The sequence below is a fragment of the Schistocerca serialis genome, chromosome 3, assembly GCF_023864345.2.
Source record: "Schistocerca serialis cubense isolate TAMUIC-IGC-003099 chromosome 3, iqSchSeri2.2, whole genome shotgun sequence".
In the NCBI taxonomy this organism is placed as follows: domain Eukaryota; kingdom Metazoa; phylum Arthropoda; class Insecta; order Orthoptera; family Acrididae; genus Schistocerca; species Schistocerca serialis.
Window position 1 is genome coordinate 979362546 of NC_064640.1, and position 15814 is coordinate 979378359.

The 15814-nt window shown below is 44.9% G+C and overlaps 1 protein-coding gene across 1 annotated transcript in view; it reads left to right on the top strand.

Moving 5' to 3' along the window:
• The window catches only part of LOC126471420 (neurogenic locus Notch protein), a 381291-nt gene that overhangs the window by 336311 nt on the left and 29166 nt on the right, over window positions 1-15814 (top strand). Inside the window, exon 8 of the mRNA XM_050099559.1 lies at window positions 10613-10795. Within this exon, the coding sequence (XP_049955516.1) occupies window positions 10613-10795 (183 nt within the window). The remainder of the gene's footprint in view (window positions 1-10612; window positions 10796-15814) is intronic.

Genomic DNA, 15814 nt, shown 5'->3' on the forward strand with positions numbered 1-15814 from the left:
TGCAGCTGGAAGCGTGACGGAGAGTGTATCCTTTCTCCGTTTTCAGTATTCAGATGTGTATTCGATTCGTTTTGGCCTTTCAGAACAGTCCTCGATTACTTGAAGTGAAGTGTTAGATTCTGCCTATCACTAGTGTGACGTGTTCGTTGTGACCTACCACCGGTCATGACAATCGTCGTAATTGGCAACGAAATGCCGTGAGGAGCAGTGGAAATGCGTATCACTCTAAAACAAGTGTGACCAGGAGAGCTGAAGAAAGGAAACATGACACTAGAGATGGGTGTTCAGGGAACTGTCACTGCGTTTGCTTTATGTAATGTGAGGGCAGCCTAATGTGTGTATGAATTCATAAGGGACCAAACGGCTGAGTTCATCGGTCCCTAGACTTACACACTACTTAAACTAAAACTAACTTATGCTAAGAACAAAACACACACACACACACACACACACACACACATACGCGCGTGCGCGCACGAGGGAGGGCTCGAACCGCGCAATCCGTGACATGGCGCCTCTAACCGCACGGCGCGAGTTGAGTACAGTAGCGCAGTTCTGACACGAAATCCTTGGCGTAAGGGATGTCTACCGGCCAGTAGACATCTTCTGCCGTGCGGCGTCGTGCGGATGCGGTATGGAGGGAAGGGTATGTGGTCAGCACTCCACTTTCAATCGTTTTGCAGACTTTCCAAACAGTGGAGCGTCTTCTACTCGGCCAAGTAGCTCGTCACTTGGCATGACGAGGCTCAGTGAACTCCGTACCAGTCCTCGCACTGAGGAAAAGTCTTTTGCAGTACTGGGAATCGACCCCAGGATCGTCGCATGGCAGTCATTTACGCAGACCACTCAACTACGGAGGCGTACTGTTCATCTGGTTTCCTAAAACCAAACAAGAGAGCGATAAAAAAATTGGACTCGGGACGGTAGCAACGATCGAACCCGAACCAACGGCTGAGCAGTCCCGTGCGCGATCTACGCAGTGAGAACAACTGACAGTAACTGTATCTGGGAGGCTGGTTTATTTTACGCGCGCAGCGACCTGATTGGCTAATTTAATGTTAATTAAATCGGAAAGCGACGCAAAAAAAAGTTCAAATATGTGTGAATTCCTAAGGGACCAAACTGCTGAGGTCATCAGTCCCTAGACTTTCATACTACTTAAACTACCTTACGAGAACACCACACACACACACACACACACACACACACACACACACACACACACACACACAAGCTTTCCAGACTGTTTCTGACCACCGCGTGTTTGTCAAATCTCCAGTCTCAGTCACACAATTACTTTCGTTTCGCCTAAAGGTAATCACACATTCTTTCAGACACTATACTCGCATTAGGGAATAGTGGGGTTCAAATCGCCGTCTGGCCACCCGTATGTAGGTCTCCTGTAATCTCCCTAAATCTGTAAGGCGAATGTAGGGATGATTCTTTTGGAAAGGGCGGTGCCGGTTACTGCCGCTACGTTGCTCCGCCTCTGACGACGACGTCTCCGAGAAGTTAAACCGTAAACCACCACCTTCTTGAAGCCAGTCTCATGTTAACAGAGAAGGAGATGAGCAACTGCATTGTTTTAGACTCTTGTGAACGCTGGCCTGGCTTTCTCAAACAGTGTACTCCTCCACTTCAGCTGTTCGAGCCACCTGCTGGCGCCTTAACTCATTATTAGGTCGGACACACCAGGCGACAACTATTTTGTCCAGTGAGCTCAGTTATCTTGTGAAGTACACCTGCGACGATGTAGTATTTACCGATGGCAGGCCGGCCGCGTGGTACAGGACCGCCCTCCGCTGACGCCGCGCCGCAGACAAAACACGCCTGTCTGGCGGCGTGCTAATGAAGCATTTCATTACCCAGTGATGCGCCACTATTCTCCCGACACGACTTCCAACTCCCAACGCTACACAATTTGTTCATTTTGCACGCGCCGCGGGATTCTGCGCGTGACGCGGGCTACATCGCACCGTCAGCGTGCCCGTTGCTCCGTCCTCGATTGTGAACTATGTGGCCAAGCGCCACCGGACAGTGTGACGTAGAGCTACTGCTTGTCCACCATACGAAGATCGTTTTTACTGTAAAATATTCATTTGTCAGCCAACAAAGAATAACCAGCTTACAGGAAAAAAAGCACACTTAAAAGATATCATCACCAACAATCGACCCCGCGCGAAAATTTGGGCCACGATTCTGAGTGTGCAGTTAAGACGGTCTGAAAATACTGCTTTTAAACTTTGGTGTGAACCAGTCGATTGTCACTAGCTCCGTCCCATTGGAGCAGCCTACTTCACGAACACAAACCACTGTACAGGGGAGTGACAGACTGAGCGGGATGTTGAAGGCGAGGGAAGACGAGAGTGGAGTTGGACACATCTGCGCAACACGTTTTGAACTGATCTTAGAGAGTATACGTTACTCTACGCGAAAATGAGTACGTGATATGTGACCCTCATGCGCATATACAGGGTGACCGTTATTGAACTACATTAAATAAAATTCTCATAACTTCTAAACGGTTTGACACGGTTGGCCGCGGGCCACGATGGGAATTTGTAGGGTTTCGTTTAGCGACGAAGCCCACTTTCATTTGGATGGGTTCGTCAGTAAGCAGAATTGGCGCATTTGGGGGACTGAGAACCTGCGTTTCCCGATCGAGAAGTCTCTTCACCCTGAACGCATTCTGGGTACCCAGAGGACACTGACATGGGCCTCGATTGGCCGCCATATTCTCCGCATCTGAACACGTGCGACTCCGTTTTGTGGGGCTATGTTAAAGACAAGGTCACTGTTGAGCTGAAAACAGCTGTTCAGGAGGTCATCGACAGCATCGATGTTCTGGCACTTCAACGGGTCATGCACAATCTCGCCGTTCGTCTGCGCCACACCGTCGCCAATGGTGGCAGGCATATCGAACATTCGTAACCTAAATCCGAATATCTGCGGTGACGTTTACATACTGAATAAAGTGTGTGCACGCCGTACTTTGTAATTAGTTTACGTTTTTTTCATATAGTTCAATAATTGTCACCCTTCCGTGTTCAGTATTATTTTACAAATATTCTCATATTGGTATTCTGCTGAGGTTATACACTCACCACAGAATCAAAACAGAGAAACCTAAGCAACCGAAGAATTATTATGAAATGAACCTAATGATTTTCGATTCGCAATTTCACCACGCCAGTCACGTCAGAGAACGTGATCGTACAAATGTACGGGGTGACCCAAAAGTCCCGTTAACATTGGAAAATGCACTCTACCTACATTATTCTGTGAAAGAGAGGTAAAAATTGACCCACCTGCTTGGAATGACGCGGATTTAATTGAAACAAAGAACGAGCGCAAAAACTGGCCAAGAAATGACGCTGGACTGCAACATGTAAGTGATGCCGCACGAGAGTCTTGTATAAAATAAACTGTAGCGAGGAGGAGAGCCTGGCTCATAAATACCTGCTGGAGGGCGCTCCACCACGTATTGCTATACGTGTTGCGCACATGGTTTGGTGAGGATAGCGCCACGCCCATAATGCTTGGCCTCTTCAATGCGTGTGATTATTGATTGTGAGATTACCTGAAGTCGCAAGTCTGCTGCGATTGTCCGATCTCATTCACGGAGCTGAAAGACAACATCCGACGGCAATTTCTCATCATACCTACTGACATGCTGTACAATATGAAGTCACTCGATTATAGGTATTGCTGCTGAACGACTGCTGACACGTTGAGCGTTCATTATAAAGAACAACGTCTTCGCTGAAAATCAGGTGTGATGCTAATTATTGCTTTTGTGTCATATGAAGCGCCATCTGTGCATAATTTTGTGCACTTCTTTTGGTTTCAATAAAACCGGATGTCGTTTCAAGCACGTGTGTCAATTTTCACCTTTACCTTCAGCATTCCGGAAAGAACTGAATTTTCACATGTTAACGGATTTTTGGCTCACCCTGTACTTCACTTGAGTAGTACCAACTTTAAAATTGATACAAAATAACGTACAATATAAATGTTAACGGCTAAATAATGCATCGCTGTTTATTTACTGCATACTCGCAAACGTCTTACTCACTCCAGTGTACAATACTCGGATCTTCGGCAGTAAGCGGCTGCATTGTGGCGGAACGAGTGACAAAAAGCTGCACTTTCAGAAGGTCATAACTACATACTATCAGAATTATAGTCCAAATTTTCATACCATTGCTGTGTCTGATATATTGCTTCTTTTCCACCTAAAACATGAGGACCAGTTGGTGATGTTTCCTTGTCAGATCGATGCCAGCGTTAGCTAGTGTGCCACCTCTGCTTTCGTATAAGCACAAAACACGGGAAATGGTACCAACACTGCGGAAAGGAATTGGCACTACCTCCCCTCCCCTCTCCTCTCTGCTCCCCTCATCGCGTAAGTCAGGAACGAAGACGTGTCTTCTACCAGAAAATCGACGGTGACAATGGAGCTCGATTGAGGCACAGGGTAACAATTATTTAGTTAAGTTGCACGGGAACTGCACGTACCCAGGTAAGCTGGTAACAGTGCTTTTTCGTAGTGGAGACTTCAGGGAAGCACTAAACACAACCATCAGTGTTGTATCCACCAAAACATACTACGAAAGCCAACCATCGTGCTTCCTTGTTATAGAGTAAAAACCATCTGGAGTCTGTCAGAGGGCCAGTAATTGAACGGTCCATCGAGAAGCGATAAGGCTCGTTTTTTACGCCACAGTTGCTGCGCAGGAGCCATCGATGACGGGAATAAGTGAGTGATGTGGCTTTCAGTGGTGGAAACAACGACGCCATTGCTTAAGATATTTTGTGGAGCGATGGGTCGCAGTTTGCGCGTATGGTACTTACAGCGCATGTAGAACTAGCGAAAGTCCAGAGACCGATATTTACCTAATTAAATTCTGACGATAATGCCAGGTGAACGGTAATGACTCGATTGCATTTTGGCGATAATGAAATTCAGTGACGGTGGTCTAAAGCATTGGTCCATGGTGTAGACCAGACTACTAACTTTGATCGACGGTGGACTAAACGCAGGTGTTAGTGAAACATTTTAGACAGTATCATGATTCCTATGATATGTCAGCAGTTTGGAATCGGACCTCTCTCTATCTTTTCCACCTTGCCGTGGTTCGAGAAAATTCAGGTTGGTTTCAGGATTGGACCTGATCGAAGTACCGACCACAATCCCATTAAACATTATGTGCCAGATTAATTTGCTCAGAAATCCGAAACTCGGGCGACAGCTCTTCCTACATAATCCATTCCAACACGTACGACACTAGAGGGAAAAAATGACTTTTATTACGCATTATTAAAACTGTCAGTCGCTCATAAAGGAGCTCAGTGTGTAGCAACAAAAATGTTTGATCGTTTGCCCAATAATATAAAATGTCTGACAGTTACCAAAGCAAGATTTAAAACTAACCTAAAATCATTTCTCCTGGACAACTCCTATTCCATGGACGAATTTCTGTTTAAAAACTGGTACCCTAAAAAAGGCCGTAGTTTTGAGTGTAGTAGCATGAGTAGAACTAAAACTAATCTTATGTAACACTAATCGTGTATATATATCCTGTAAACTGACTCGTTCTACATCATTTCGATAAAAGAATCGTTTAAATGATGTGTGGAACATGTAACCAACTCGCTAGTCCTTCAGTTGATCGTAACAGCGCAGATACTCCCCGAAGAATAACCACCGTTTCTAATACAATTTGATTACATTCCGTAGAAAGTGTATCTTTTCAATCTCCGTGCCACCAAATTATTTCGTTTATTTCCGAACTTTTGTGGAAGAATTGGCACTACATACCACCTCAGGGAGAAGTGATTAAACAAATTACACAGTTTCTTCTTGTAGCTGCGACTTGCAACGAATCAGTTCCACATTTATGAAGTGAAGAAGTTTCTTCTTGAGTCCATCATTGTCTGCAAACATTTATTTATCGCTTGCACGCCTCGTCGCCATCGAGGTCGCTAGCTCAGTCGGAGGTAGCTTTTTGAAGGAAGCACCCAACCTTACGTGTTAACTGATTGAGGGAAAATGTAGAAAAATGTTATTCTGGATGGCTGGACGGGGCTTTGAATCTCTCTCACGTAAATTTTAGGTCCAGTGTTCCAGTGTCTCCATCTCGCGCTAGCTTTCTGGATCTGGAGGAACCGATATCTGGTACGACCTAGTTACGAGTGTAGAGTCGACCCTTTTCATACACGTAACCACGTTCAGCCATCATTCCCTTCCCAAAGAACAATTACAGTTTCCTGCTATTGTCCGAAGTAAGTGTAATGGCGGCTGTAAGGACAAAATATGGTGGTTGCTACTATTCATTTCACTTGATCATCAGTGGACAGAAGATTTTAAAATTTCCTATCTTTCCAGCCGTCCATTTCAGAGTTTACTCATCCTTTTGTTTGTGCGAACTTGCCATATAAAAAGCAGATTTGTAAAGGCAGCGCGCTATCGACGTTCTCATGACTAGTGGGACAGGTTCTTTGGCAGCAGGTAGCGCCACCTCGCCAGAAGGTGCATGCACGTTAGCTTGTTGCAGTCAGCTTTCTCCACTGTTCTGTTGCACGGCAGCAGAATTCGTGATGCTGATTCGCAAAAGGCTGGAGCATGGTACTGACGCAGAAGGTAGTACAAACTTGTTCCGTTTCCGACATAAGAGAAAACTCCAACATTAACTACGGATACTGTACCTACTTGCGATAGGACTGTCCGAATAATATGGTTCGTAATCAAATTATATGAAGGCATTCTGCAGAAAGACATACGTACACCGTGAGCACAGTGCACAGATCGTTTCCTCCTCAAATACGTATGTACTGATCACTGAGAAAGGTAGCATGTTGGTTAAGAAGCATTAGTTTTAGACACCACCTGGAACGTTCCGTATTAACAACCTCGATTATGTCAAATCGTTTAATTCTTCATTTCCTACATATTATCGGGATCCAAGCCAGGTACATTTATTTGCTTTCTTTATTTTGGCAATCTGCAGTTCAAAAGATATCAGGCTTACTATATTGTTAATTTAATCAACGAGCTGTATCTTATACTTTCCACCCTATTCTCTCTTCCATAAAGTAAAAGATGTTGTATTTTCGGCGTATGGGAACTGTCTTATAAGTGTGGTACATGTCCGAGTTACATAAAGTCATGTATTCTGGTGAGTCTCAAATGTATGCCGTGAACACAGTATATCATTTCTGCACATAACCACTGGAACCGAACCGTTAAAGTTGATGCTCTGGCACTGCACTAGGTTCAGTAAATTGTCGCGATGACGTTGAACCACAAGAGTGACGGAGCGCTTGGCAGTGCATTTTAACTTACTAATTTTATTTTCGGGAAGGAAGCTGTTTGACGTGGGTTTCTGGAGTTGGGCTAGGAGACTGATGTTTTCCCTCCATTTTATGTGCTCCTTGCCAGCTAAGCGGTTGTACCATGTGCTTGGCAGAGCTTACATCTGCCAACTTTTCCAACGTGGACGGAGTAGTTTGCGTGACCCAGGCGAAACTGGTCTTTCCACGGAAGACAATATCATTTGGATCGCGGAAATCCTTGTTTTTTTTTGTTTTTTGTTTTTTTTTTAAACCTGTAATCATTCTCGAAAACGAATTTGTTTCCCAGTTCGAGTGATCGAAATTTATTTGACAAGCCGGTCGTTGATTTGGACAGCAGAGAGCGCTCCGTTTATCATAGAGGCTGATGTGCGCACCCCAGTGCTCTACGCTGTGTTGCACTCGCTCTTGTATATTGCGCTCCTGTGTGGGGAAAACAGATTACTTCTCGTCACAACTCTCGCTTGTATGATGCCCTACAGGATACACCACCAACCCGTCTGAAATCACTCAAACAATTCGAGGTTGATTTAGACAATATCGGTTCTTTTGATGCGATCTCCAAATGGTGACAGCACTGGAACGAACATCCACCCAACAACGCACAAATTATTCGAGATTCGAGAAAGAAGGTTGAGGAATTGGAAGTACCACGCCATATCTGGTAGAGGCTGAGCTGCATTAGGACTGGCCAAATGCTGAGCGGAGGAGCAAACAATAGGTCGTTGTTAAGGAGTGCATTTGGCGCTCATCTGGGGACCTTACATCAAGTTACTCAAAGTGCTCTCGACTGGTTGTCACATTCGGACATTGCCATTTGACTGTAGACACTTTTGTGTACTTGTGAAACGACACGATAAATAAATTAAAAATCTACGTGTTTTACACTTCCTTCGCGTACAGCAAGGCTGGCAACTCTATAATTGTTGCAGAGGGAAGTGTTGGTGAGAGGTGTGGGAGCCCACGCAACCGGACTCGGATGCTTGTGCGGGTGCTATCAATGGCAGGTCGTTATCTCGGGAAGCAGTTAACAGCCTCCGGCAGCACACTGCAAGAAGCAGCCACAGCGCTACATTGCAACCTGCCCCTCCAGTGTCGTTGCATACGGATGGGGGAGTCAAGTTTCACTTTCGTTCCTTATTTTTAGTGAAATTTACGATTTGAGACTGGAGACTGATTTAGATAATGTGACAACGTACTGCTGTTAAAAATAACGAGGCTTGAATCCGGACTCGGAAACTGAAAATTTGAGCAGGTACATACCGAACTTCTTTTTTTCTGTAAGTGGTTCCAAACTTCGTCCAGATGAAATTTAAAACTGAAGGAGCTCGTAATGTTTATTTGTTACAAACCCTCTGAAAGAGTCTACACAAAGCCTTTGAGAATAGATGCAGTTACCTATTCTCGGGTAATTCTTTGCAATTCCAAATAATACCTTTGGCTCTCAAAAGAGATATAAGAACGATTTATGTTGTCGTTTCGCTCTCTTTCTATAGGCGATTGTTTTAAAGCGTCAAACGTATGAAGCTGCTGAATAAACATAGGCCCAAGAGTGTGCAGAAGAAACGAGAGTATTTATTCACTAACAGTAAGACTGAAAAATAAAAGCCCTTATTTATATTAATTTCATCTATCACTTTAGAATGAATAGCTCAGTAAAAAGATTTCTTGTTTAGCATTGTATTTTTCAGTTCACGCTGAAGGACTACGCGCTGTAAGTGTAGTGTTTGTAGCAGAAATGATCGTCTCAACTTCTCTCTCTAAACCGTTTGGTCCTCGGCTGTTGTGTGGAAGACGCGTGTCATTCCTGAATTTGTGTGTTTAATCCGTTTTCATTTCTGATATCTCTAGACTGCAGAAGCGCTTCACCCTTTATCCTATCGGTAGCTTGGTAGTGACCAGAATTTCATACCGCATGTGGATAACTATCGCCAGATAGTGCGCAAGAATTGTCGGTTAAATGTCAAACGTCTTCTTAATATTTGACGAAGGATATTATAATTGATGATCCTTCCAGTAAGCGAGCCCTCATTGTTGCACTTTGCAAGAAATAGAAAACGTCTGCTTCGTTTCCTCCCAGTTTCTTCACAAGCATTGATAAGGAAAACTACACGTCGTCGCACGCATCTGCAACCTGTAATCGATAGTTCGTAACACTTACCTTTTGTCACTCGTAAGAATGTGCCAGATATGTAAGTGTGCGTCCAAACCTTTGAATCGGTCGAAAGGCTTTTATGCGGGATTCCCAGCTGTTAGTTCTATAGGCCCTGTGATTTTAGGAGCTCCAGTGATCGAGCGGCGCGCTAATAATCAGAGAAGTTCGAATTGTGTTGGTCGATGAATTTTTCTGGGCACTCAACCTAAGCTACACCTTCAGCATCGGACCGAAGGAAAATACCGAGTCGCACAGTAGTTCGGGTTCCACTATACACTAAAGCTTCGCCTCTCATAAGTGGCTGGCTCGGTTGAGACGGTTCTATAGCGGGGGGACGGCGAAGGCAAGCCGCTGCCAACAGGGCAACGCCCAACCGAGCACACAAATCTTAAGCTCCGTGTTTGTTTTCAGTGGCTACTTACGGGCGCTCTGCCCGCTTGTCTTACGTAGAGTTGTTGTATTCTCACCACAGTTCAACTTTTAAATTATGCTGCAAGTTTCTTTTTTCGCATAAGTGTAATCTAGCTATTTAGCACGGTTTCTCACTATTGATTTGGGTGACGTACTTTATTGCTCATGTACTCGTTGAAATAATTGGAGCTAGTGAAATCGGAACGAACAGTTATTACTACGTCGCTATTTAGGGAATAGCTGCAGTTGTCTGTGTATGGCCGGCCGGAGTGGCCGAGCGGTTCTAGGCACTACAGTCTGGACCCGCGCGACCGCTGCGGTCGCGGGTTCGAATCCTGCCTCAGGCATAGATGTGTGTGATGTCCTTAGGTTAGTTAGGTTTAAGTAGTTCTAAGTTCTAGGGGACTGGTGACCACAGCAGTTAAGTCCCATAGTGCTCAGAGCCATTTGAACCATTTTTTTTGTCTCTCTCTCTCTCTCTCTCTCTCTCTCTCTGTGTGTGTGTGTGTGTGTGTGTGTGTGTGTGTGTGTGTGTGTGTGTGTGTGTGTGTGTAGCAACAATGGAGGAATGGAGACGGCCTTCACAAAAATGCACCCCAGTTCTCTGTCTTGTACGTGCGAGCTGCTGTATGACATGAATTGTAACTAGCGTTGCGCTGAGTAGTGAAGTTGTGTGTTGTTGCTGTTGTTCAGGGTCGCCGTGCGAGCACGATGGGCTGTGCGTGAACACGCCGGGCTCGTTCGCGTGCAACTGCACGCAGGGCTTCACGGGCCCGCGCTGCGAGACCAACGTGAACGAGTGCGAGTCGCACCCCTGCAAGAACGACGGCTCCTGCCTCGACGACCCGGGCACCTTCCGCTGCGTCTGCATGCCTGGTAACACACTCCACTTCTCTTCTTTGTTCTCACAGTACTCACATAATTTAGTATGTAGATTTTATGCTGAAACTGGAATCCTTGGATTGATATAAACCATACCGACACACTTTTACACGTTGTTCGGCAAGGTATAGACGGGTACTTTTGTATAGAGAACCCATCATCTCCAAGGGCATTTTATCGAGCAATTTCGTACTGGTGTGTCGGCATATTAAGTCTCGGGATCGATGATAGTTCTATTTTCGTAGTAAAAATAATTATATGCTGTCATAATGCTTGCTAACAATTTGGAGCTCCTCAAACTGTTTGCTTCACAAGAGTTTGTGAGGTATCGTATCCCTAACTCTCATTTCTCCCATTATACTCGCCATTGATAATTTTTTTTATTGCCAAGTGTAACTCACGTAACCAATTTTTCGTGGCCTTCAAGTACAGTAAACATTCCCCATATTCGATGTGTCACAGTGTAGTACTGTTAGCAGAGTAATCGTTGGCGACATAATCGTGTCTGTAGTGTATACATGTAATAACTAGTCTTGTATTACACGTTTAAATACTTCCATCGCCGGAAGCATATTTCATCAGAGTCTGAAACAGTCGCAGCTGCCCTGTGAAACACTAATACACGCTACAGTTCGATTTCTATTGAAGACTTCATGTTCTTAACGGCGCTGGAGTAATCCCTAGAGCACCATTCTTATGCTGATCAGCCTCATCGGAAGTGCAGCTACACAATGTTGCATTAATTTTTTTCCCTTCATCTGTTTACACTTTACCATATAGCTGAATGACCATATAGCGAATAGGAGTGGTTAGAATTGGATTAACCATGTTTGGCCGCGAACAAGTCGTGTATGTTTTCTGCTAAGTCCCTTCTCTTGAAATACATTACTGTCTTCATTTCCTCCTGAGATAACCCTGTACAATTTTCTACAAGCTAATGCAACAGCCACAGTGATCCTGCATCCAGGTAAGACGGTGTACAACGTGTAACAAAAAGGTAAGTCAAACTTCCAGAACAGATTCTTCGCACACGGAAGAAGAAAATGTTTCACGGGCATCGGTCCAGAGGCTTTATTTTCACCCAGAATGAATTTTCACTCTGCAGCGTAGTGTGCGCTGATTTGAAACTTGCTGGAAGATGAGAACTGTAGTGGACCGGAACTCGAACGTGGGACCTTTGATCTTGTCGGACAAGTGCTCTATCATCTGAGCTATCCGAGGACGACTGAGGAACCCTCGTCGGAGCTCTGCTTCCGTGCTGGGATTCATTTTCTTCAAGCCTTCGTTGTACATCAATCACGATCACTGCCGTGATTGCATCGTTGTGTAACCTGTATGTCGTCGATGTAGCCTGCTAGCTGAACGCTGCCCCGTCGTTTTGAAACCATAGCGGCACTTCTTGGGAGGACGTACTCAGAGTATGTTTTGTAGACATCTCTGTTCAGGGATCATGTCAAAACTTGTGAAAAACTCGAAAAGTCTGTTGCTAGGTTCGACCCACAAGCATATGGGTGTTAATCGTGCCATGCAAGACTATTCCGAATGTGTCACAGGCCTTCCACAATACTCGGGCTCCAGAACGTAGATGAATAACGGCCACGGTACTTCTTGTCAAGAGTGAGCCCTATTGAGTCGGTGTACACGTATAGTTAACCAACAAAACACACTGATACCAACGTGATTGCGATAATGAACCAGCACTGGATAACTTCCGTGAAGATCACGGGTTCTTTATATTTCTGAAGAACCACTGCAGGTCTGTCATCAGAAGTGGTAACATATCAAACCATTGGAAATCGTCTGGCTTTCAGAACTATCGATTAAATTAATTTTTAAATTTATAGGCTGACCCTTAGTGTCGGTTATTATGTTTCGATGACGCATTTATTAAAGAAATTCGATGCGTTTGGGTGTTGCTACGAAACGTAAATTATTGTAGTGCTATCACTGCTACCCTTTTGATAAATTTGTCCACTCCTGTTACTAACTGTCTGCGCAATAAATTAACCCGCTTCCATAGAAACTTTTCTGAATTCCACGGATAAGGGTTCTTCTAGTTGATTTATACTGCTCTGGCGATTCCTGCCCAGAAATGACGTCTCCCACAGAAACTCATCTAAAGGTGCTCAAGATAAGATGGTGTAGACAGCGAGTAAGCATCCGAGCTAGCTAATTGGAAGATGATGTCCGAGCCATTCGTCTCGGAATACGTGGTTTAGAAGTAAATGAACAATGAGTGCGCGGTATATGTAGGCACCACGTCGTGTTGAAGAAACACGAAGGGTCAGCTCTCTAACGGAACATCCGATAGATAAATTATAGCTTACTGTGTACGAATGTATTCGTACAATCGCCCCAGTCCAGAAGAAACAGGGTGCGGTAGGTTAATTCTGTACGCCACTCCACTCCGCTTTACGGTCTAAGAAAAAGGTGCGTATCGACACGAAATGTAACCATGTGAACACAGCTTCCACGTCAGTATCGTGATAATTCTTTGTTATGCCGGTTCCAGAACTACTAAAATAAAGCGGGAAGGAATTGCGTATCGTCACCATTATAGAATAAGTATACGAGTTTTGTCTGTGGGCATATTCGCGTGCAAACCGTGCAGAAGGGCGAGTAATACATTGACACCGCGGACTAGCTCGTGGCGCGCGGCTGCGCAGAGGGTTACGGAAGTGTCTGGCCGGTGATCAGTGGCTCACGGCGCCGCAACATACGTATTGTGTGTTAATGCTCGTGACGCGCTAATTAGCACACTGTGATTGATGGAGTGCAGCTCCTAAAAAGGCTGTGTACCTTTATAATGAGAATGGCCATTATTTTACGCGTCCGAGTGGGGGTGTGCGATCGATTACAAACCAGAACCGTAAGATTGTGTTGCTGCAATTGTCACTGTGATTTAAGTTGCCCTCAGATTCTGGCCGCGGCGATTCGTCGTGCGGACGGCACTGGGCACGAGCCTATGCCTGTCGTGACCTTACCGTTGACACAGAGGAACGGAGTTAGCGCCGTGACGAGGTTCCCACCGGTCACGCGGCGGACTGTGTAATGACACCAAATGGGTTAGTGGGCTGCAGCTAAGGAGCACTTCTTTGTCCGGAGCCCCTCACTGCTTACGTCAGATGCCATACACACAATACTGCTCTCACACTTGCTCTTTTTTCGTTCTTTCTTTTCTTCATCTTTAAATTAAGCCTCCCGAGCTTTTACAGACTTCGCCAAATGTAGACAGAAATAGTAACTAGGTGGATTCTGGAGCCAGTCCTCACCCAGTGAGAAGAGCTAGGGCAATGTATAAGTGTTGTCAATTACGATGTACGGAAGTTGTCTGAACGGGCAATCGATTATTCTGCGCGTAGAGGAGGAGTGAAACGTCGTGTACATTGGATATGGACGAATTACGGCTCGTGTGAGTCTTACATTCCGTCGCCAATGAGATTATTGTAAATGGCGCACGAACTAGAGTTTGGAAGTGACCTAGTCCCATCGTGGCTTTGCTATTTACTTTAAATTTAGACGAGCCGAAGTAACTGTAGATTGTATGTACCTCGGAAACAAGTTTCGGAAATATTGTGCGTCGAAAGAACGTCTCACCCCTTAAACACGTCACCAGAATCTGTGCTAGTGCTCCTGACGAATAATAAATATTGTATTGGCACTAGAAGTGGTCACAGTGTTCGAGAAACAGTGTCTTTTGCGTAAACTGAAATATTGAGCCGGCGGTTGTTAGAGGGTTGGAATGTACCCAGTAAAGAGTACAGACGCCCGAACGCTGCACGCTAGTTCAGTTGATGCTTATATACGTGTATGGGGAGACGAGGGAAGCTAACGAAAGTTGCACACGTAGAAATCAAAACTCTTAATAAAGGCCGACATGATAGTGGAGTATGATGTGAATACAACGTATGTAGAATAATCAGCGGTGAAGGAAGAATATAACCTATATTACGAGGGCGTACGGTAAAGTACCGGAAATAACTCGGAATTTTTTATGTGAAAACTCTTAAAGCTTTTTAAATAAAATATTATTAATATGCTACATCCTCATTCTTCATGCGTACATGTTTGCTTCCCTCGGCCGCTAGATGACTCCGAACTGTAACGTGTAACATGACGGTCGGTGCGAGAGAATCGGCATGCTGTAATCGAGGTGGGCGACACATGGAGCATGGCAATGCCCGACCCCACATGCGCCATGCCACAGTAGCCTGGGTCCATCGTCCTCCAGACACTGCCCGACTTGCCCCCATCCGTTTTCGATCTCTTTGCAAACTTTAAAGAATGCCCTCGAGGACTTAGCTTGAAGCGGTGCAAGCAGAGGCGACGTTGTTGCTACGTCAAAGAAGTGACCAGTCTCTCCTTGGGAGAAGTGTATTCGTCGCCAGCGGGATGGTGTTGACAAATAAATATCTAGACACGAAGAATAAAGATGTAGAATGTGAATAACGTTTGTTTTATTTATGGATTCTTCGGTCGCTTCTTGATACAACATTTCCACATTGACGGTTGAATAACACTTACGCGGTTTCTTGTTCTACTGATTTTTATTTGTATGAACTAGTTTTCGGCGTATTAGGCCATCTTCAGATAACTACTGGCTATTGTTTACAAGGAGCTTGTGTTAGCCGGCCGGAGTGGCCTTGCAGTTCTAGGCGCTACAGTCTGGAGCCGCGAGACCGCTACGGTCGCAGGTTCGAATCCTGCCTCGTGCATGGATGTGTGTGATGTCCTTAGGTTGGTTAGGTTTAAGTAGTTCTAAGTTCTAGGGGACTGATGACCTCAGAAGTTGAGTCCCATAGTGCTAAGAGCCATTTTTGAGCTTGTGTTCTTAAGAACCAAACATTCTGGACTAAGATACAACGCACTTGTTGTATTGTCTTTGGAATTGTCAAACGGGTCTTTTGACTTTTTGTTCTGTAAAACTGTTCTTTAACATAATAAATCACATTTTATGGTTTGTCAGTACCATGTATGACAATAGTTAGAATTATTTAGAATACACATTATTAC